At 33.3% G+C, this 23,483-nt stretch overlaps 1 protein-coding gene across 1 annotated transcript in view; it reads right to left on the reverse strand.

Moving 5' to 3' along the window:
- The window catches only part of DPYD (dihydropyrimidine dehydrogenase), an 862,317-nt gene that overhangs the window by 732,604 nt on the left and 106,230 nt on the right, over positions 1-23,483 (reverse strand). Inside the window, 1 exon segment of the mRNA XM_043575643.1 lies at positions 3,061-3,143. Coding sequence (XP_043431578.1) covers positions 3,061-3,143 — 83 coding nt within the window.

Consider the following 23,483-nt stretch of genomic DNA (forward strand, 5'->3'; position numbering starts at 1 on the left):
CACACTCAGAATGAGAGCACCACTGCGGGTGTCCAGGGTCACCTGAGGACTGCTGTGGAGGTTAAGCCACTGAGAGAAAAGAATGTTCCCACAGCTGAGCTAGGCCATGTCCAAGGACCAAGAGAAAAGCTACCATGGAATACTGCATCTATCCCTATATTGTATCTTCTTCCCCTCTAACAATTCTACAAAATTCTAATGTTTACATTTAATCCTATCACCCCTTCCTTAAAAATAATGACTTCCTGAAATAATTTACACTCTTTATCATGGCAAGCTAGACTCTATGTAACTAGCCTCCAGAATATGGTAACAAACACATTTCCAACCAGCCTCTTAAGGCCAGTCCCTATGGTCACCAAAGTTTTCAGCAAATTATTCATACCTGTCTCCGACTGCCCCTTCTCACACTCTGAGATTCTGAAATGCTTACATCATCCTTGCCAACTTCATACTGCTTCATTTCCACCCAAGGATTCTTGACATGGAAGGAGAGATGTTACTGACTCAAAAATTCTGCCTATGTGAGTTTTGTGGGAAAACATATTCAAAAAAAGCTTGAAAAAATTTGCTTTACATCAGACTACTGACTGTTCCTGAAATACATCTTGCACCTGCAGGCCTCCATGACTTTCTCAATTCTATTCCCTCTATCTGCAAAACTGGCCCTCTTTCAAGGCCTAAATCAAATATCTTACCCTCCCATAGTTTCTTTTGATCGAGACACCCTTCATGTAAGGCAAACATTGATCACAGATTAAAGAACAATTAATTTTTGCCCCTCCATGTTTCTCCTCTTATTCTTAGTAACATAGCATCACAACTTTTTTCCCATGCTTCTATAATCTCACATATAAACAAATGAGCTACTGCTACATTTCCTAAAGGCAAAAAACAACAGCAAACACAAAAGTGGTGGGCCCACAGTGTACTAAATTGCTGAATGCTTTGGTTACTAAATTATTTAATTGTGTTTAGTGAATCCAAACATTATGAATATGTGTGTGCATGTGCATGTGTAAAATATGCAGCTTATGTAAACAAAGTACATTAAACAGCCATATAATTAAAAGCTGATTTAAATTATCTAGAATACTGCTTTATCTGATAGCATGAGTGATTGAGAGGTTATTCTAACCAGGTAATACTTGTTTTTCTTATTAGTTCATCTCTACTTTTTTAAAAGCAGAATATCCTAGTATTTTCTAAAAAGTAAGTATTACAAAATTTGGCAGAATAATCTCTTCATACACAGTTCTCCCATAATTCAGTTTGATTTTCCTTGATGACAAATTTTCTATACTAATTACATGTCCTTTCCTTGTTCATTATATTTCCCTCAGTCACACCCATTTTCATTCACATTGCCCCTTTGAAATTCTTTCTATGTTTTAGGCCTTCAGTTCTTTTATTCAAAGCTTCAGAGCTGGCATTCTCTTTGTCTTCCTGTGTGTCTATGTGTTTACTTCAAACTGAGTAGATATAAAAATACAGAGAATAACTGTAGCTTTCTAAATACATATTGGTGTACACACTTAATATATTCAAATTTATTATCATTAGCATGTGCAAAAACAATGCCTTCAACTTATAAATGTGGTAGTTTTAGACACAAGATAAAGACTATAGTGAAAATAGGAGTTCATTCATAATTTCTGCATTGGCTTTTTCCACAATATGTTTTATACCTTCTTTTTAATTTATTACTATTTTTCAAAACCTAACTTTCTGTGAATGTATGATTGCATTTTATAGGTGCAAATTCTCTATTGTATATTCAGTTCTATTTTTCCCTCTTTTTTTTATTAGTGAAGACATTAACAATAAAATAGGCTCACTTGCTCCAGCTGGTAATTTCTCAGTACTAGTAATATATTATTCCTCTTTTTGTGACATCATAATCATCTATACAGAAGTACCATGTATCTTTGTGTAGAAGCTACTGTTTCCATTAAATTTAATTACCTCCCCCTGTGGTTTTAAATAGAAGTGGCTTCAAAATGAGGGCAGCTTCTATTAAATTTAATTACTTTCCCCTGCTGCTTGCATGGTAAAAGGAAGGTTACTAAATGAGAGCAGCTTCTAAACTAAAGTATATGGTAACTGTGTGCTAGCAATAACAAAATTGTACCCACGTTCCCTTCTAGAAAGCCTCATAGGTTTATCCTTTCTCTTATTTTAAATTATTTTTAGCCTTACGATCCTGAAAAAAAAATGAGAACTGCATTTTAAAAATCAATTGTAGTTTCATAGGCTAAATAAAGGTAAATATACTACTTCTGTACGAATATATTGGAAATTATCCAACTCAAATGGGGAGATGAAGCTCACAACTTTTAAAATTAATTTCATTTATTGTTTTCTAGCCCTAAGGATGATGAGTTTTATTCCTTACACATTCTTAATGTCTACTAAAATACGGATTTAAAGACTGATTCTTAAAAGTTATTAAAAAGGTATCAAGTCTGGCAGAGATTTCAGAGAAATATTTAGAAACAGAAATGTCAAAAGTGAAAAAAGCAAAAAAACAAAAAACAAAAACAAAAATCAGGCTCATTATAGACTACTGTATTTGAAAAAAAGTGAATCTATATGCTTTAAAATAGTGTGTAAATCAGTTTAAAAATACTATGATATAATCCTATAAAATCTAATAGAATATGAAATTTTAAGTACCTCTTTTTAAATTAAATATTAATTAGGAGAAAATACTACTCAGTTTAACCACCATTGTTCTGTTTATTTTTTATATTCAGGCAGAATTTAGATGAACAATATTTCCATTCAATCACACAGTTTAGTATAAATATAAAACAAGACACCCCTTAAGCATTTTAAGTAACAAATTAAACATTTACATTTTTTACTGTGCACTGAGGCTTAACATTTATGCAGCTTCAAAACCAAAGTACAGCCTCAAGGGAAGTCTCTCCACTGACAAATTAATACCTTAGAGAACAGAGCTGAATGGTGGCAATGAACTCATTTGTTCCCCCAATAATGAAGAATGACTTTTTCTTTACCACATCTGTGACTGTTGCTATGGTGACCCAGACTTACCTCATTGCTTCTCGGAGAGCTCCTCGCTCACCAAGAGTCGTGTGCTTGATGTCATCAAAATTATTCTCCAGCTTCTCGCATTTCTGCAACATTTTAAAAAATGTATTAATCTCCAACATCCTGATATAAAATTGTATCTATGCAATTATGTAAAAATATAATTGATTATATTGATTATGGACTCATGAAAAATATGCACACAACTTTAATTGGGTAGGATTCATTAAAATTGACAGTGTGAATTCAACAGTAACAAAATAAAAATGTCATGATACAGCTATCACAGAAGTCTTTTTACCAATTTTTCAAAATGGAGTAAACAGACTAAATCAATTTTATGTAAACATAGCACAACTTTTAGAGCTTTGAGGTTTGAAAATTACTTCACTAAAATAATCTCAAATATATCAAAACCAATTTGAATTCAAAAGAGAAAGTCAATAAAAGTAAGTTTGAAATTATAATAAACTGTATAAGATAAATATCTAGTTCTAAAAATATTAACAATTACTTACATGGAAAGATACAGCCCAGCATAAGATAATTATACAACTTCCAACATTTTGGAAACAAAATTTTAGAATAAGATCTTTAAATAACAATTGTGTATATATTTATAAAGAGATGTATACATATAGATATGTTTAAAATAAATAAGTCCAATTCTTAAAATTAAGTGACATTATATCATGTTCTTAGCATTACTGAATTGTTTTTTCTAAGTTTTTATTTTTTTAATTATAATTCTGAATATATTTTTAAATGTAAAATTAACTTAATCTTACATGAGACTAATAAGTTTTTTTTTTTTTAATTTTTTTTTTTCAACGTTTATTTATTTTTGGGACAGAGAGAGACAGAGCATGAACGGGCGAGGGGCAGAGAGAGAGGGAGACACAGAATCGGAAACAGGCTCCAGGCTCCGGGCCATCAGCCCAGAGCCCGACGCGGGGCTCGAACTCACGGACCGCGAGATCGTGACCTGGCTGAAGCCGGACGCTTAACCGACTGCGCCACCCAGGCGCCCCAAGACTAATAAGTTTTGAGAAGATTTATGTGGTATAGAATTAAATTTTTGACTAAAAACATATCCATGAATCTTTTGGCATATCAGATTTTATATATAAGTTAGGTAATAAAATAATTAGATTTAGCATTTTAGCTAATCTAACAAACGAAACTAAATAACAATGTGTTCTTTCCATTTTAAATTATACATACATATGCTGGATTTTAGAAAATTACAGAATTTAGATTAATAATTTTCAATGTGTAAGAATTAATTTAAAAACTATTTTTACCTTGATTAAGTCAGCAAAATTAGGGCAAAGATCATTTTAACAGATAGTTATATGCTTTTATAGTGAAAATCTTGAAAATTATGTATACATATGTACTGTGTATATATATACACACAATACATATACATATATACCTAATACATATCCATATATACTGTATATATATACATATATATATACTATTTCTACCTTGATTTTTTTTAATCAGCAAAATTAGGGCAAAGATCCTTTTAACAGATAGTTAGTTATACGCTTTTATAGTGAAAATCTTGAAAATTATGAAATATATCTAAAACAATTTGAATTCTGAATAACAGTCCTTTTTTGGATATATAAATTGTAAATATCATCTCCTGCTCTATGTCTTGTCTTTTCATTTTTTAGTAGTGTCTTTTCATGAAGAAAATTTCTTATTTGTAATGAGGCCCAATTTACTATTTTTTATGGTTAATAGTTATTGCCTTTTGTGTCCTCTTTCGGAAATCTTTGGCTTCCTCAAGGTTATGAATATATATTCCTATATTTTTTCAGTAAACTTTATTATTCTGCATTGCACATTTAGATGTTCAATCTTTTGGGACTGACATTTGCACAAGATGTGAGATAGGAAATCACATGATATAATTAATTAAATCAATAGTAATTATTGAAAGGACCATCATTTCCCCACTATAGTTAATCTTTTCCATAAAGTAAATCACAGTATATATTTGGTCTGTTTCTGGAGTCCATTATGACCCACTACTCAATTTCCTATACTTGTGCCAGTTTCACATTATTTTAATTACTTACACCTATAATAAATAAAAAACTCCTACAGATAAATATAAAAAGGACAAAAAGCTCAATGAAAATAAGCAAAAAACTTATACAAACACTGTATAAAACACTGTATACAAACACTGTATAAAAGAGAATATCCAAAACTGCTAATTAAAAAAACAATATGCTGAATATTACTACTCGTGAGAAAGATGCAAATACCATTACACACTGTGAAAATGCCTACAACGTAGATTATATAGAGCACTTTTTCAGTATAAAAAGCAACTGAAGCACTGCTGATGGAACTAAATTATTACAATCACTTTGTAAAGCTTTTAGAAGTACTTTCACAAGCTGAAATCATGCCTAAGAATACACCCAGAACAAATTTATAATAGGTTCACCTAAATCCATGTACAAAAATGTTAATAGCACCATTATTCAAGATAGCCCAAAACCCGAAACAAGTCAAATGTCCATCAAGGTAGAATATATAAATAGGCCATTATATACAATGGAAAACTACACAGCAGTAAGAATGAACAAACTACATGGGGCACGTGGGTGACTTGGTCAGTTAAACCTCTGATTTAGGCTCAAGTCATGATCTCAGAGTTCTTGAGTTCAAGCTGCACGTTGGGCTCTGTGCTGAGAGCTCAGAGCCTGGAGCCTGCTTCAGATTCTGTGTCTCCCTCTCTCTCTTCCTCTCTCCCCCTCTCAAAAATAAATAAAGGTTTTAATTTTTTTTTTTAAAAAGAATGAACTATAGCTACATGCAGTGACATGGATACATTTCATAGATACAATATTGAGCAAAGATGTGACACACAAAAGAACAAATAGCAAAATTATTTCACTTATGTAAAGTTCAAAAATAATTAACCTACAGGTGCCTGGGTGGCTCAGTCAGTTAAGCATCTGATTTTGGCTCAGGTCATGATCTTGTGGATCGTGAGTTCAAGCCCCACATTGGGCTCTGTGCTGACAGGTTGGAGCCTGGAGCCTGCTTCAAATTCTGTGTCTCCCTCTCTGCCCCTCCCCCATTCATGCTCTGTCTCTCAAAAATAAACAAAATTTTAAAGAAATTTAAAAATTAAAAAATAGGCAAAGCTACAGTGAATAATCCAAAAATGAAAAAAAGAAAACCATCCATTTACATAGCAAAAAATAAAAATATTCCTGAATAAATTTAACAAAAGTAGCATATGATTTGTGCACTGGAAAGCACACCTCAAGATAAAAATTAAAGAAGACAAAAATAAATAGAAAGACATCCCATGTTCATGGATTAGAAGACTTAATAGTGTTAAGATGGTATTACTCCCTAAGTTGATCTAAAGATTCTATGCAATTCCTGTCAAAATCCCAGCTGACATTTTTTTTTGCTGATTTTGACAAGCTGATCTTCAAATTCATACTATAACAAAAGGGACAAGGGTAGTCAAAACATTCTTAAAAACAGAAATGAAAAATTGAAGGACTCATATTTCCTGATTTCAAAACTGACACTAAAAGTAAAGTAATCAAGACACTGTGGTACTGGTGTAAGAACAGAAACACAGAGCAACATACATCCACAAAAATATTTGTATACAAATGTTCATAGCAGCATTATTAATAACATACAAAAAGCAGAAAAAATTCAAGTCAAAAAGTCAATAAAATCATAAATGTAGCATATTGATACAACAGAATATTATTTGGCCGTAAAGAGAGAAGTTCTGATACATGCTACAATATAAATGAATCTTAAAAATATTATGCTAAGTGAAAAAGCCAAATAGAAAAGGCCATGTTGTATATGTAATTCCATTTTTTTTTAATTTTTTTTCAACATTTATCCATTTTTGGGACAGAGAGAGACAGAGCATGAACGGGGGAGGGGCAGAGAGAGAGGGAGACACAGAATCGGAAACAGGCTCCAGGCTCCGAGCCATCAGCCCAGAGCCCGACGCGGGGCTCGAACTCACGGACCGCGAGATCGTGACCTGGCTGAAGTCGGACGCTTAACCGACTGCGCCACCCAAGCGCCCCTGTAATTCCATTTTTATAAAATGTCCAGTACAGCAAATCCACAGAGACATTAAGGAGATCAGAGGTTGCCAAAGACTGGAAAGAGTGGGGGAATGAGTGATGATGGTAATGGGATTTCTTCTGGGGGAGATGAAAGTGTTCCGAAAGAGTGGTGATACATGCACAACTCTGTGAATATACTAAAAACTACTGAATTATATACTTCAAAAATAGTGAACTTTATGGCCTGTGAATATTATCTCAATAAAGCTCTTATTTTAAAAACATGTAAAACTAATCAAGATGTTAGAAGCTGGTGTATAGTACTACAGGAGACAAAAGAGGGTCTTCTAGGGAACTGTTTAATTCATTTTGTGAAAATTATGGAATTGCATATTTAAGATCTATTTTTCCATTGTATAATTATAGTGCAATAAAAGTTTTTAGTAGAGAGTCTGAATTCTGGTTAAGAAATCATAGTGCCTCTGTGTGTGTGTGTGTGTGTGTGTGTGTGTGTGTGTGTGTCTCAAAATAAATTAATTAATTTAAAAAAAAAAGGGAGGGTGCTTGGATGGCTCAGTCATTAAGTGTCCGACTCTTGATTTTGGCTCAGGTCATGATCTTATGATTTGTGAGATCGAGCCCTGTGTCAGGCTCTATGCTGATATTAAGGAGTCTGCCTGGGATTCTCTTTCTCCCTCTCCCTGCCCCTCCCTTGCTCACACTCTCTCTTTCTGTTTCAAAATAAACAAAACTTTAAAAATAAAATTTTAAAAATGATAAAGAAAACAAATCATAATGCAATCACATAACACTACAGTTAAAATTTAAAAAGGCATATACAAAAGTTCAAAGTATCTACCAGTAAATATTAGCTACCAACTAATAATCATGAAATAACATTTTATAATTTATTAAAATTCTGTATGAAAAAGCCAATCCTGTAATGAAGTCTAACATCCTTATTGAAATGAAATAGTAACTCAGATTATAATAAAATGTTGAATAAAATAAAATTCAAAAAATGTTAAATAAATGTTCTTTTATGTTACAGTTTTCAGAATTTTCCAAAGTTTGTTATGGGTTTATATTTCTTTTGACTTAAAAATAATTATTTAAAAAGACACTTTTAAAGTTTTGGAAATATTTTTATATTTTATTTTGAATATGCTGGGGTTTTTTAATGTTTGTTTGTTTACTTATTTATTTATTTTAGAACAGATCATGAGCAGAGAGAGGGGCAAGAGAGAGAGAATCCCAAGCAGGCTCCCGCCCTGTCAGCACAAAGCCAGATGCAGGGCTCAAACCCACCCATGAGTTTATAACCTGAGTCAAAATTGAGTCAGTCACTTAATCAACTGAGCCACCCAGGCACCCCAAATATGCCATTTTCTTAATAGAATACAATAAAATAAGTGCTAGGAATAAAACAAATTTAAATATAAAACAGGATTTTTTCAATACTTCTTAAATTTTTCTATTAATTATGACTGAATTAAGATTTTTCCTCCTAAAATTGTTTGCCAGTAAGCTCATGAAACTTTTCACATTTCAAATTATCCAGAACATTTCCAATCATCTTTATTTTTTTTAATTTAAATTTTATTTTTTTTTAATTTACATCCAAATTAGTTAGCATATAGTGCAACAATGATTTCAGGAGTAGATTCCTTAATACCCCTTACCCATTTAGCCCATCCCCCCTCCCAGAATCCCTCCAGTAACCCTCTGTTTGTTCTCCATATTTAAGAATCTCTTATGTTTTGTCCCCCTCCCTGTTTTTATATTATTTTTGCTTCCCTTCCCTTGTGTTCATCTGTCTGTGTCTTAAATTCCTCATGTGAGTGAAGTAATATGATATTTGTCTTTCTCTATTCTCGCTTAGCATAATACCCTCTAGTTCCATCCTTGTAGTTGTAAATGGCAAGATTTCATTCTTTTTGATTGTGGAGTAATACTCCATTGTATATAGATACCACATCTTCTTTATCCATTCATCTATTGATGGACATTTGGGCTCTTTCCATACTTTGGCTATTGTTGATAGTGCTGCTATAAACATTGGGGGTGCATGTGTCCCTTCAAAACACCATAACTGTATCCCTTGGATAAACACCTAGTAGTGCCACTGTGGAAAGAATATCCAATGGAATAAAGACAGTTTCTTCGGTAAGTGGTTCTGGGAAAACTGGACAGTTTTCTTTACTTTTGCATACCCAAGGAGAAGTATAACAATGTACACAAAGTAATAAAAAAATAAAGCCATGTGGTAAATTCAATTATATCCATTTGCTACATTCAACCTATAACAGCTTAATGTTAACAACTGCTACTCAAATAATGCCTTTTGGGGCAAATGAATACCTAAAAAGATCCAAACAAAACTACTAGGTATATGATCTTTGGAATATACCATTTTTAACCTTAATATAATTAAACTTAATAATATGTGACTAGTATCTATCCATAATTCTAAACACATCTCACAATACAATTTTTAAAATTGGATAATATTCCCATGCATCCATGTGCTACTATTTATTTAGCCAATTTCTTTTTGGTTTGCTAATGATATTATTAAACATAGGATAGAAATGGATGGTTGAAAATTAATTAAAAGCTTAAAAATTATTGTAAAAAGAAAAATAAATGTTCATTTATAGAGATTATTCTGATGTATCTCAAATTGTTTTCACCTACAATGCATTCAAAGTATGTGACTACCGTATTCTATGGTACAATCACTACTGAAATTCAAGGTTTCTGATTCTAATTTCATTCATTTTTTCCCCCATGTTAACCATTAATAGAAAACAATGTATATTTTCTCTTTGGCCATATAATTTTACTTACTTTTCTCTGCAACTAGATTTGCTATCAACCCAACTCCATCAATATAGATGAATATAGATGAATATAGATGAATCACTACTAAGAGTTATGTTTAAATCTTAAAATGGAAGAAAGTTTTGTAAACTTTTTCTTTCAAACTTTACTTGATTCTTGATATGAAAAATAGCACTCATCTTTTAATTCGATGCTTCTCCACAGATGGTTTATAAATCAGATGTGGGAATAGATATTTCTATTTAATTGCTATGGGCATATTTGTGAAATCTCTAATTTTAAATATATACACATACACATATATACACATACATATATACATGTTTTTGCTAAATGGAGTCATTTCATAGAAATAAATCTGTCCCTTGACAGGATAATTTTGTTTTTTTATGGGTGAAAATCTTCAAAACTTTGCATTTACTGACAGGGATTAACAAAATCAAACACTACATCTGAATCTCTTTATTTAACAACAAATGTTTTGAATAGGGTACTGTCTTTAAGGCCCACAATGCTATAGGAAATGTGAGATTTAATTGTTAAAATCCATGAAAGAGCCTGATAATTGCACTACTGTAATTAAGACAGAATTTTAAGATCTCAGTTTAGCCATTTAAAGTCACTCCCTAGACTAGAGCAATAATGCTCATGGCAAAAGAAAGTCACAGATAACAAATATTTAAGGCAGCCTGTACAACAGTGTGATAGTAGCTTAGACTCAAAAGCAAACACAAAAGCCTCTTGTTATCCCAATATCCATGTCTGAAGTACCTTGGGAACAGGTGTATAATACAATGCAATTTAAAAAAATAGCTTCTTACTATTTCTTATGATTTATAAATCCCTCCCCCCAAAAAGTTAATCTGATCAATTTTTGGAAAAGGTTATTTTACAGTAAAATCCATGTGTAGACAGCCTTCTAAAAACAGAATTCTTATGGAAAGTTTTCTTTTTCAAGTTTATATTTTTAAAAATATGTGTTTTCAAAATCTCCCCACAGGTCCAGATATTACAACAAATGCATTGCCTCTTTTTCTATTTATTTTTGAGAGACAAAGAGACAGAGCAAGGGAAGGGCAGAGAGAGAGGGGGACATGGAATCCAGGGCAGGCTTTAGGCTCCCAGCTACCAGCACAGAGACCTACACGGGCTTGAACTGACAAGCTGTGAGGTCATGACCTGAGCCGAAGTTGTACACTCAACCGATTGAGCCGCCCAGGTGCCCCCTCTCATTGAAATTTTAAACTTTATCTTGGCCTCCACAGTTGCAAAAGAACAAGTTCATGAAAGACATTAAAAAAGAAACAAAATTACTAGATTTTGAATTCTTAAGCGTTCATCCCTAGCATAAGCCATAGAGTTGAAAGACCACTTGACTAGTTTTTCTGCCACAGGAATAGGAGATGAAAGCATTCTCATAAAAGCCGAAGAAAGAGGAAAATTGGATACAGAAGCCTGAAGTAGCCCCACTAAGCTCACTGTGGCTCCAGGAATTGAGGACAGGTTCTCAGCATTAGTCAAGAGAGAGTGTTCCAGAGCACTTATAGTTATTTCCTCATTTTAATGATAAGAAGACTTTAGTAGTGATTTTATCTGGAAGTGGTTAAAATTACATATTGGAATGGGAACTCAAAATGAATATTAGGTTGACTAAAAAAAAATAATACTCTGTTTCTCACTTACTGGGTCTCCACAAAGCTTATTGTGCCCAATAGAATAATAAAGAAAAAAACTAAAACTCTGTAAGCATTTAAGTGGTCTGTTACCTTCACCAAAAATACTTCCGTGTCCTGAAATGGAAATCAAATCCAATATTTTTTTTCAAGAACAGTATTTCAAAGAAGAGATATGAGTTTAATTATAATTCAAATGCTATTCTTTTACCATAATGAGAGAAACATCTCCAGCAGCTAGTACATTTATCTGCTCATCCTATCCATAAATAAAATTAAGCCATCAGATCCACTGGGTGAGAGGCAAACAGACTTACTGTTATATCCACCATTAAGAACATGTCCATAGCATTAGGGACAACTATAAATAAAGTATAGCCAGTGTCCTATCAAAATCTGTTCTTGGGGCACCTGGGTGGCTCAGTTGGTTAAGCATCCAACTTCGGCTCAGGTTGTGATTTCAGGGTTGGTGGCTTGAGACCCTCGTCAGGTTCTGTGCAGACAGCTCAGAGTCTGGAGCCTGTTTCAGATTCTGTGTCTCCCTCTCTCTCTGCCCCTCCCCCACTCATGCTCTGTTTCTCTGTCTCAAAAACAAACATTAAAAAAAATAAAATCTATTCTTGTCCTAGTTCACATCAGTATGAATTTCAGAAAAATTATAAACGTATTTTTTTTTTAATGTTTTTATTTATTTTTGAGACAGAGAGAGACAGAGCATGAGCAGGGGAGGGTCAGAGAGAGAGGGAGACATAGAATCTGAAGCAGGCTCCAGGCTCTGAGCTGTCAGCACAGAGCCTGACGCGGGGCTTGAACTCATGGACAGTGAGATCATGACCTGAGCTGAAGTCGGACACTCAACCGACTGAGCCACCCGGGCGCCCCATAAACGTATTTTTATGTAACCAAATGTCTTACTCTGTTGTTCATTCTTGGGAATTCTATATTGTAGTGTAGGACTATCCCAGAAGACAATTTCAAGTATAAGTAAAACATAGGGAACTTAATTTCCAGGGTACAAAAAAACTTCCAAATAATTCTAAAAAACTACCTTGTCCATGGTGATGACTTACATTTCCTTCTTTTCACATGCCTAATAATTTCCTTTGATCAAGGTTATTTCATGAGAAAGCTGCAAGCATCACAGCAGAAGCAAGGTGGTGCAAGTATTTGTAGGAAGGAAAAAAGGGACAGCAAAGGGTGAATAAAAGGGAAAAGGGGACACAGAGAGAATGAATAAACAAACCACTACTCAGATTAGCAAACACAAGAACAAGAAAAACCGGTGATTAGTAATGAAACACTGGAACAAGAGGCAGGCTATGAGCCTACAACTATGGAACAAGCAAGTGGGAACACACAGGAAAAATGGAAGGACAGGAAAGGCAGTGGATTCAGTGCTGACCAAATATGTTATTTACTATAGCAGGCAAAGGTTATCCTTACTTAATTAGTAGGAAACTGGAAATTCAAATTAGCAACCATGGGAAATTTTTTGGCATATAAAGATGAATTACAGTAAACTAGCAAACCTTGAGGACCTTCTCTTGTCAGACACTTTTCTAGAAGCTTTTCCCATTTAGTCTTCACAATAACAAAGATATCTATACTTTACAAATGAGGAAACAGGCATAGGGAAATTAAGATAACTCGTTCAAATCATACAGTCAGGAAAGGATTCTGAGATTCGAACCCAAGTAGTCTGTCCTCAGAGCCAGACTTAAATCCCTTAGAGACTGCTTCAAAAAAGTAAGCTGAATAAAGTGAATATAATAAATTTCTGAACAGGTCCCCCACCCCCCAGGTGTTAGTTGTGAAATTCAGATACCAGACTAGACGGATAATAATAGTTTACTAGGAAGGTGGACCTAAGTTCTTAAAGAATTCTTATTTCTGTCTAGATGTGCTATACTTTAAAATGTAGAAAAATAAGGAATCTAAATACACATGTTTAGGCCAAATTAATACCCATAAATATTTTTTCATGTAACAGTCTTTATTTGGGTCTGTGACACCACTGTGACAAATATAATGAGCAATTAAATCCCCAAGTGCTCAGATTTTGGCAGCAATTAAAGTAGAAACTAGAAACTAAGCATCAAAAAGAACTGGTTTTGCTGGCCTTCTGCCAAATAAATCCCCACGGGTTGAGGGAAGGTCTAGTTTCAAATGTGATAGATTTTATAGTATTTTATGCCTCATCTGTGTTAAGGATTATATAAAAGTACAATAAAACAAATAGAATATCAGTAGCAACATGGAAACAAAATAACACACAAGGAGATCTCTAAATGCTAAAAAATTTAAATAATATTACTGGGTTATCTTTGTTTAAACTATAACAAATTCAACCAAGTATCTACTGATTCATATGCTAGATGGAGCTGGAAATAGGCAACAAAGTTAGCAAATCATATTACTAAATTTTAAAAAATCAGGATATTATCATATGACTTAATTTCCACAGGACTGCATTTCCTTTATGAAATAATCATAACTAAAACTAAATAGGTTGGATCTAAAATTTATATATTAACCTAAATTGTAAAAATTAGAAAACTACTTTTAATAAATGAAGAAACTTAGCTCTGTATTATTAAGGTCCCAGAGAGTTGATGACATAGCTCCTGAAATTAAGTCTTGGAATTACCAAATCATAAAACCTCAAGTTAATCAATTAAATTTCAACTCAGAATAAATTCTTGAAAATTCTACTGTATGTTAGGCATCATACAAAGCACCAGGTATATAAAGATAAATAAGTCCCTACCTTAATCACAATCTAGTGAGAATTTGGAGAAGAGAGAGGAATTCATTCTCCTGGAACAGAGATTTCTATAAAGTTTATTACTTCTGACTCCTTAACATGTCTTTTAAAAGAGTCAAATTTTTCCAGATTAAGAAAAAAAGGCTAAGGTAGAAGTGACTTCAGCCTCAGACTGCAGTGTTACTGCCTGCCTACTAGCTACTTGATCTTAGGCAGGATACTTAACTCAGTTACTTACCTTCTAGGGCTGTAGGGATATCTCTACATCCCTATTCAGTAGGAAGAAGTTACAGAAGATAAGACCTTCCACCCTCAGCAACCTTAAAGATTTAAGGGTCAAAGTTGTTCAGTGGAGAAAATGATGGGAGAAAAAAAAAAAACAAAGGCAGGACTTTGCTGCAGCTAGTCTCTCCTGACAGGATTCCTGAGGCATACAGATTTAACATTCCTACAGCTTCCTCAAGGACTTCCTTTAATGTTTTACCACTCTAGCTTTGCTCTGGTTGATGTACTTCTTTCTGATAACTGTAAACATCACCCCCCTCCCCCAAACAATACATGATAGGAATCATCCTTCAAACATATACCTATGATATATATTTGAATGGTCTCATGACTAATGTCTTACTTGACAATAGAATATAACCTTATCTTAACAATAACTAGTCCCTCAAGATCCTTGCTTTCAAATTCATTAAAGATTTATAGTATCCCTAACTCCCACTAACTAAAAAGTATATAATCAGTCACTCCTCACAATCCCAGTGTAGCTCTTTCTGCGCATGGGTCTTGTCCCCATGCTATAAAAAAAGCACTTTTTTGCATGGAAAACAAAAAAAAATTAAATGAGATAATATATGCAAATCATTTGATACATTGAGTAGAAGCTTTTAAATAAACAATGGAAGAGGAGGAAAAGAATAAAGAGGAGGAAGAGGAAGAGCATCCATTACCCAGCATAATCCTAAGGGATAAGATTTTATAAAGTGAAGTAGAAAAATGTGCATTTTCATGTTTTCCAGGTGATTCTTAGGAATAGTAGAGTAAAAAAAATACAGTCTTTATGGAAAAAAAGAGTTTTAACTTTTTGGTCATAAGATACCTGTGAGAATATAATAAAAATCATGATCCTTTCCTCTTAAAAAATTAAATTTTCACACACACATCCCATATTCAAAAAATACAATTTCAATTCAATAAGGTAACTGTTATCCAGCAAGTATGTTTCATGTCCAGTGGGAGAATCATTCCTATATATTAACCATGCATTAATGATCATTACAAATCTCGGATGGTTGGAAGCCTGCAGCATACTATATTTTGAAGGACCCACAGGGAATTATCACAGGGAAGGGCACAAGTCTTATATGGCACATTTTAAAATCTGAAGAATTTAAATAGCATACTCCAAGTCACTACTACAACTCTAAGGTGATTTAACATTGATTAATTTAATGGTTTTCTTTAGACAATAAGGCAAATCAGGAAAAGATAATACTAGTGCCTATGTGTCTCAAGTAGTTAGAAATTCCTAAGGTCTAGGTTCCTATAAATAATGAATAAATTAGGTTAACTTACTGTTCTAGTAAAATGTTATATTTGAATTTTGGCACTCAACAAAACTAGCTCAAATGAAATTGTTTATAAGTCAAGTAAGAAATAATGATTATATTCACATCTTTTAAAATTCTAGATGAACATTCTAATACCAATATACCAGTTCTAATCATGAGATTCATATTTCAACAGATAATTACTTTTCCCTTTGGTATGTCTTAACTAGTCTAATCCTTTCAGGGAACATTAAGACATAATCATATTTAGCTAATGTCATTTCACTAATGGTGGCCAGCTTACAGTCAGGCCCTGTCTAGGAGAATCTTGAATCACAGTGAAATGGAATATAATATGGTAGGAGAGGTACGAGCTGTGGAGACAGTAAATCTGTTTTTAAGTTCTAGTTTTGCAATTAAATTGCTTATGTGTTCTTAAGAAAATGCTTAACATCTCAATCTGCAAATACTCCCTCACAGAATGAAGACATCAACGAAGATGATAAAAGTAATGACACCACCTTAAAGTACTGTTGTGAGAATAAATTAAGAGATCATACATGTGAAAATATATTCTAAACAAGAAATGCCTTTTTAAATGGACAGAATAAATCTCATTCCCAGGTTCATATTCTCAATCAAAATGTTTTTACTTATATTTTAACTTTCATTCATGGTAAGAATTAAGTAACCTTTTAGTACTTTTCTAAGGTAGCAAAAATAGAAGCAGTTCTGCTGCAGAAGTCTATCTGTTGATCATTCATTGTCTGTATCTAAGGGAGGTCAACAAAATTGGAGATTAAGAATTTTTTATAATTACCACACAGTTCTTTACATAATGCATGGTTATGTTTTGATTATCACATGGTTTACAGGATAATCAAGTGAAACACAAGTATCATTCTTTCAACAAATAATGTGGAGTACTGTGTAGTAAACACTGCCAGTCTCAAATCACCACAAAAATCGCCTTAATATTTGCTTTTTGGAAGTAAATATTATTATTTACTTGCACACTTAATTTTGACAAGGGGAAGGCTTTCAAACAGCAATTAAATTTTTTAAAATATATATATATTTATTTATTATTTATTTATTTATTCATTTATTCATTTATTTATTTACTTATTTTAGAGAGATAGCATGAGCAGGGGAGAGGGGCAAGGGGGGGCAGAAGAGAGGGAGGGAGGGGGGGGGGAGAGAGAGAGAGAGAGAGAGAGAGAGAGAGAGAGAGAGAGAAAGAGAATCTCATGCAGGTTCTACACCTAGTGCAGAGCACAACCCTGGGATCATGATCTGAGCTGAAACCAAGAGTGAGACACTGAACTGACTGAGCCACCCAGGCAACCCTCAAAGAGCAATTTAAATAATGAAAATCTATAATTTCAACAAAGAAAGTCTGCCCACTTTCAAGTTCTTAATGACCCAACCAATCTCATTTCCTACCAGGCTTCCCATGCTCAACTTGCTTCAGTCACAGTGCCTCCTTGCTGTTCCTTCTACACAAAAGCACCCTTTCTCCTCAGGGCCTTTACCCTCTGCCTGAAATGGTCTCCCCTCCCTCCTCTGCCCCCCCCCCCGCCCCAGAATTCACATGGCTTAATCTCTCATCTCATTCACGTCTCTGTTTAAATGTCACTTCTTTAGAAACATCTTCCCTGACCACTGTCTAAAAATGAACTCACCTGCACTCTCTGCCCCTTTGTGCTACTTTATTATTATTCTTCATAACATTCATTATACTGAACATATTATGTCACAGTATTCTTGAAATACTGTACACTCCATGAAACAAAGAGGCATTTGTTTGCTTGTTAATTTACTACTGCACTTCCACATAGTAATTAACCATTAAAGGTTTGTTGAATGGAAGTTCTAGGAGATTCTACATGCATTTAGTCACACACGGATCAAATGCTACCTTCAATTAAAAGAAAGTGGGGGCACTTGGGTAGCTCAGTTGGTTAAGCTTCCGACATCGGCCAGGTCATGATCTCACAGTTTGTGAGTTCGAGCCCCGCATTGGGCTCTGTGCTGACAGCTTGGAGCCTGCTTAAGATTCTGTGTCTCCCTCTCTGTCTCTGTCCCTCCCCAGCTCATGCTCGCTCTCTGTCTCTGTCAAAAGTAAATAAACTTAAAAATAAATAAATAAATAAATAAATAAATAAATAAATAAATAAAAGAAAGTGAAGTCAGTGAAGGCAGCTAACTATTCCTCCTCCAAGAGACCTTCCACTGTAGCCTTATCTTGATGACTATATCATGGCCTGAGAGGTTCTTAGTCTTACGAACTAAAACAGTTAATTTCCTCAGTCCCTGACAATGAGTCTGCCTTTCATATTCTGTCTTCCACTAACCAAGTTAACAGAAACAGATGTATAAAACGAGAGTGCAAATGCACTCAATTATTACATGAAACTGTTACAAGGTTCAGGCATTGTGATAACATGATCAGTGAAATTTAACTTTTAGGAAATTCAGTATGAAATGACAAGTAAAAATCAAATGTTGCCTAGTGAGCATAGATTCTAATCAAAAGAAATCAGAAGCTTTTAAAGGTTTTTTTTTCAAGAAGATTGCATTGAGTATTCTTGCATTCCACAAAGGGATCTATACCAGTGATAATACTTGGCTTAACCAGACACAGCCCTTGTTAAGATTTACATATGTATGTGTGTATGTATGTATGCATGTATGTATGTATTGCATGTGTTTAGATTTATAACTCATCATCTCCTATCATTCTAGAGTTAATCCCTTTTAATGCAAATTTTGGCAGAATCCCAAACAAATCTTGATCTGCCACTGAATCTCCCAAACCCTTTAAGATAGTTTTTCCTATATATACTCACAAGTCACACTCAAGTGTAGTTTCTGATAAAAAATAATCATAATCATAATCAAAATGAAAATTATTTGCAAGTCAAATATACCAAGAAAACAAGGACTTCCAAATAAGTATTTTACAAGTTGCTAATATAGTGAGAAACAGCGAACAAAAAAACCTGAAAATTCCAGAAACTGTTGGTATCTATAGAATCTGATAAAAATAAGAGAAGTGGGGGGAAAAGGTTGTATTGTAAATCAATCTATATTTGTATCATTTTCTCCAGATTTAGCTTCAATTCCCAGTTCATTTCCAGCAGCCCCCCATTCCATTTCAGCTTTATGATACCTACAAAATAGTATTTTTGTATATATTTTCTAGATGAATGGCAAAAACCTACTGGCCAAACTCAACTTTCTATGTTCAGTGATGCAATGGAAAATGGACAGAAAGCTACAGAAGGAATGGATGTTTTGATCATCTTATCTGTCTCCTAAGCTCGTCTATGTGCTCTCACATTTAAACACTTCTTTAGTACCAGGGTGGGTACAGACCAGAGTTAGCAGTACAGGTTAGCTCCCTGCAGGCATTTCCTTGTTATGATCTTCAAATGAATGAGAGGACTTCATGTACCTTCAAATGCCCTTCTGGTGGATATTCTGTGCCCTGCTATGTTAAATTAGGCTACTATGAGAAAACTAATTCCAAGAAGATCAAAACTTTCCCAAAAGATAAGTCTTCAGGTATGATATATTTATGAATTAGCTTCTATAAAATGTCTTTTTACCAAAACAGAATATTAAATTCATTTTTTAATACTAATAAATTCACAGTACCAAATGCTTCATGTACTGGCTGATTTGTTATTGCATGGAAGAACTGATGCCAGCATTGAGCAATCTATATTAAAATGACCATCAACCACTATGATCCAATAGCTATTTGACGTATGGAAACTTAAAAGGAAAATATTTACTAATAGTTTTTACTAACATCAGTATCAATTACCACATCATTGAATTAATTATCACCACCAGAAAACCATAGGTTTTTCTAGTTCTGTAGGATCTTAAACTTATTCTAGATTTAAAGTTTGATGTAATCTGGAGGCTTTAAATTTAAAACAATTCCTTGTCCTTGGGGAGTCTCCTTCCAGGGTAGCAGGCAATCCTGGAATAGGTGCCATCTAAACAGATGAAGAGAGCTTTGGGGGCAAGGATGAAGGGTCACACAGGAAAAACAATTCGAATATTATTACCCAGGACATCTGTGGTGTTTCTCTGTATCTCAAAAACAATTTTAGATAGTTAAATTTTTCATATAAAGGATTATTGTTAGGAATATTACACAAGACTGCTACACAAATATCTCATTTACTGAATCCAATGTATTTGTTCATGCATTTATTAATTATTTAGAAAACACATCATTCCCTGTGTTTAACAATTAATTTATACTATGCTTAATTTAGTCAAAATCTACAAAAGTCAATTTACACCACAGAATTTTGTAAATGCAATGCATGATGTATTATAACAATACCATACAGAGTGTGTAAGATGTAAAGTTAGGCACTAGGTATATTCACAGATATGAACTTTTCTCTAATACTGAGAAGGACCACTTATTTCAATATTCTATTTTAAACATAATAATTAATAGCTGCCTATGTATCACTTTATCTATCTCAATTCCCTTATCTTTAAAAAAAAAAAACCCCTTTTAGATGGGAGCAAAGTGAGTCAATTCAAACAGAGAGGCGGCATTTGCTAGAACGGGATACTGACATTTAACAATCTTCAGTGCATCACAAATTTTAAATTAAATCACAAAGAAAAATATACAAACCAATTCAACATAAACCTCCATTAACAGTACCTAAATTGATCAGCTGATTTTTGTTTAAAAAGGAAAAATATGCCAAAGGTTTCCCTATATGCAGTATGGGATGCTTGGTATTAGATAAATATCAAACAAATAAGAAAACCTAAAAGGGTATTTCTAATTATTTATCTTTCAAATCACTGGTGTATGTTAAATTTGTGAGGAAAGAGTAATACAACCATTTAAGTTCTTGCATTAACGTAAAGTTCAGGAAAGCAATCACTTTTAAGTAGCAAAACATAAAGCCTTGTAACATCCTTTTGGTTTCAAAAAAATTAAAGGCTTTTACTTGACAGTTACTTACATAAATTTGTATGAAAAAGCAAAGTTGGCAGAGACTTCTAAATTCATAACAATTGTCTATTAGTCTGTTTTTAATAATTTTTCTTTGGCATGTAATCCTCTTTAATTAGATTCCACTCTCTGTTGTTTCAAGATTCCATAAACTGGTGTCTTATATACCAGCTGCTAAAGCAGGAGTTACTGTCTAAATGATATTCACAATGAGTATTTAGAAGGTTTACAATTATACCCTTGCTAATAAATTGTGCTATTTTCCCCAACAATTTTAAGTGCTAATCTTCAGAAGGCATTTTAAAATTAGCAAAAATTCTGTCAAGAGATTTACAAAAATTGTTAGCATGAAGATAATTATGTCACAGTCCTTGGACTCCATCTCTGATTGTGTGCATAAATCAGAAAATGTCAGCTGTGTTTTCCCTTAATAATTATCCTTACAGCAATATATTATAGTCTAAACTCCTATTATAATTTCTGTGTCTGGTTTCTAAAACACCAGTTATTTCAAAAGTTTGGACTGATTAAATATTCATATTCTCAAGAATAATAAGTAATTTCAATTCTAAAATCTTAAGTATCAGCAATAAGTAGATCAATATGGAAGGTATAAATTCAGTGTTCATGAACCATCTATCCTAAGAAACTAAACACTTGAATGTAACATTAATTTTTTAAAAATATTGATTAGGTAAAAATCTAACATGGCAGATAGGAGGCATACAGAGGTATAGATTTGAGTATAAATTCTAAGATATATTTACCATGTATTTCAATGCCAGAGGCACATGAAACAGTATCTGTGTATCTGAAATATGTATCAAGTTATTTAGCATCTGTCAATATATGATTTTATTTCTGATAAAAATATGACTTTCATTTCAAAAGGTATAAAATAAAAAATAAATTATCTCCTTTTATTGAAATAATCACAAATTATAGCTGTATTTGATTTACTCTGACTAAACAGAATAGACCAAAAGAAATTCTGATAAAAGCTCAGTAATCAGGATAAAAATCAAAGTCTTAGACATTGGTTTATATTTAATTAGTTATACCAGGAAGCATTTTGTTTGGTGTGCTTCTCACTATATCAAACACTTTAGAATTAGCAAAGATAAAAATTCCAGTTCTCTATACTTTCACACTGTAGTTTACCAAAATGGCTGGGTGTAACAGTTAAAAAAAGTATGAGCGTATTCAAAAACAATGAAAACAAATGAGAAAACAAATGAAAAAAGGGTGACTTTTCCAGGAACATTAGCTTAATGAAAAATATTTTGTGAAAAAAGTTTTGAAATATCTCCTGCCAGCAAAGTCACATTAATAGAGTCACATTTTCCATGTTACCCAATATAGTGTCCTTTCCATGAAATCTCAGAGTAGAAAAAAATGTATATATGTGCATTAAGCAATTGATAAATAATGGAAACTGAGCATTATTATTAAATTTAACATTATAAATCCTGAAGTCATATAGGTTAACAGAACCCAGTGCTAGCCCAAAAAAGAGTATAGAAGCTAGAATCAGTGATTTCAGCAGATCCTTGTAAACCAATTTTCTGCAAAATAAGTTTGTAGCCTTAGAAACCAGGCTTCTTTCTTTTTTGATTAAACCAACCAACAGACAAAACTCTCTCCTACAAAATACATCAAGAGTTTCCACAACTTCCTTAAAAATATTTTACTAATAAATATATCAAGTTTTACTCTTGATATATATATCAAGCTTTACTCCCAATAAAAATCACATGCTGAAAGTTCTGCATGTTATAAACAAATTACATTTTTTAAATATTTATTTTTAAGTAAGTTCTATAACCAATGTGGGGCTTGTATTCATGATCCCAAGATTAAGAGTCCTATGTTCTACCCACTGAGTCAGCCAGGCCCCCCAAATTAGCATTTTTAAGTTTAGTTTTTCTTTAATTTCAAATTTTATTTAACAATTAGATGCTCAATTATGAAATATATGTCCTTATAAAATTGGAAAAAATACAATTATATACAAATTTATCATCTCCTACCCCAATTTCTAATTCCACTCCTCTGTGCTAGCCATTTTAACCATAATTACTATCTTTCTATAGAGGTTTCCATGCTCACATAAACATATGTTTTATGGGGGCGCCTGGGTGGCTTGGTCGGTTAAGCGTCCGACTTCGGCCCAGGTCATGATCTCACCTTCCGTGAGTTCGAGTCCCGTGTCGGGCTCTGTGCTGACCGCTCAGAGCCTGCAGCCTGTTTCAGATTCTGTGTCTCCCTCTCTCTCTGCCCCTCCCCTGTTCATGCTCTGTCTCTCTCTGTCTCAAAATAAATAAACGTTAAAAAAATTTTTTTTAAAAAGCAAAAAAAAAAAACACATATGTTTTATGTCGTGGTTTCTCTCTTTCTGTGTGTGTGTGTGTGTGTGTGTGTGTATGTGTGTGTGCATGTGCATGTTTCAGTGGGGTCCAACTTTACAAAAAGTCGGCAATTTTTTTTCCAAATAAAATAAAT

The sequence above is a fragment of the Prionailurus bengalensis genome, chromosome C1, assembly GCF_016509475.1.
Source record: "Prionailurus bengalensis isolate Pbe53 chromosome C1, Fcat_Pben_1.1_paternal_pri, whole genome shotgun sequence".
In the NCBI taxonomy this organism is placed as follows: domain Eukaryota; kingdom Metazoa; phylum Chordata; class Mammalia; order Carnivora; family Felidae; genus Prionailurus; species Prionailurus bengalensis.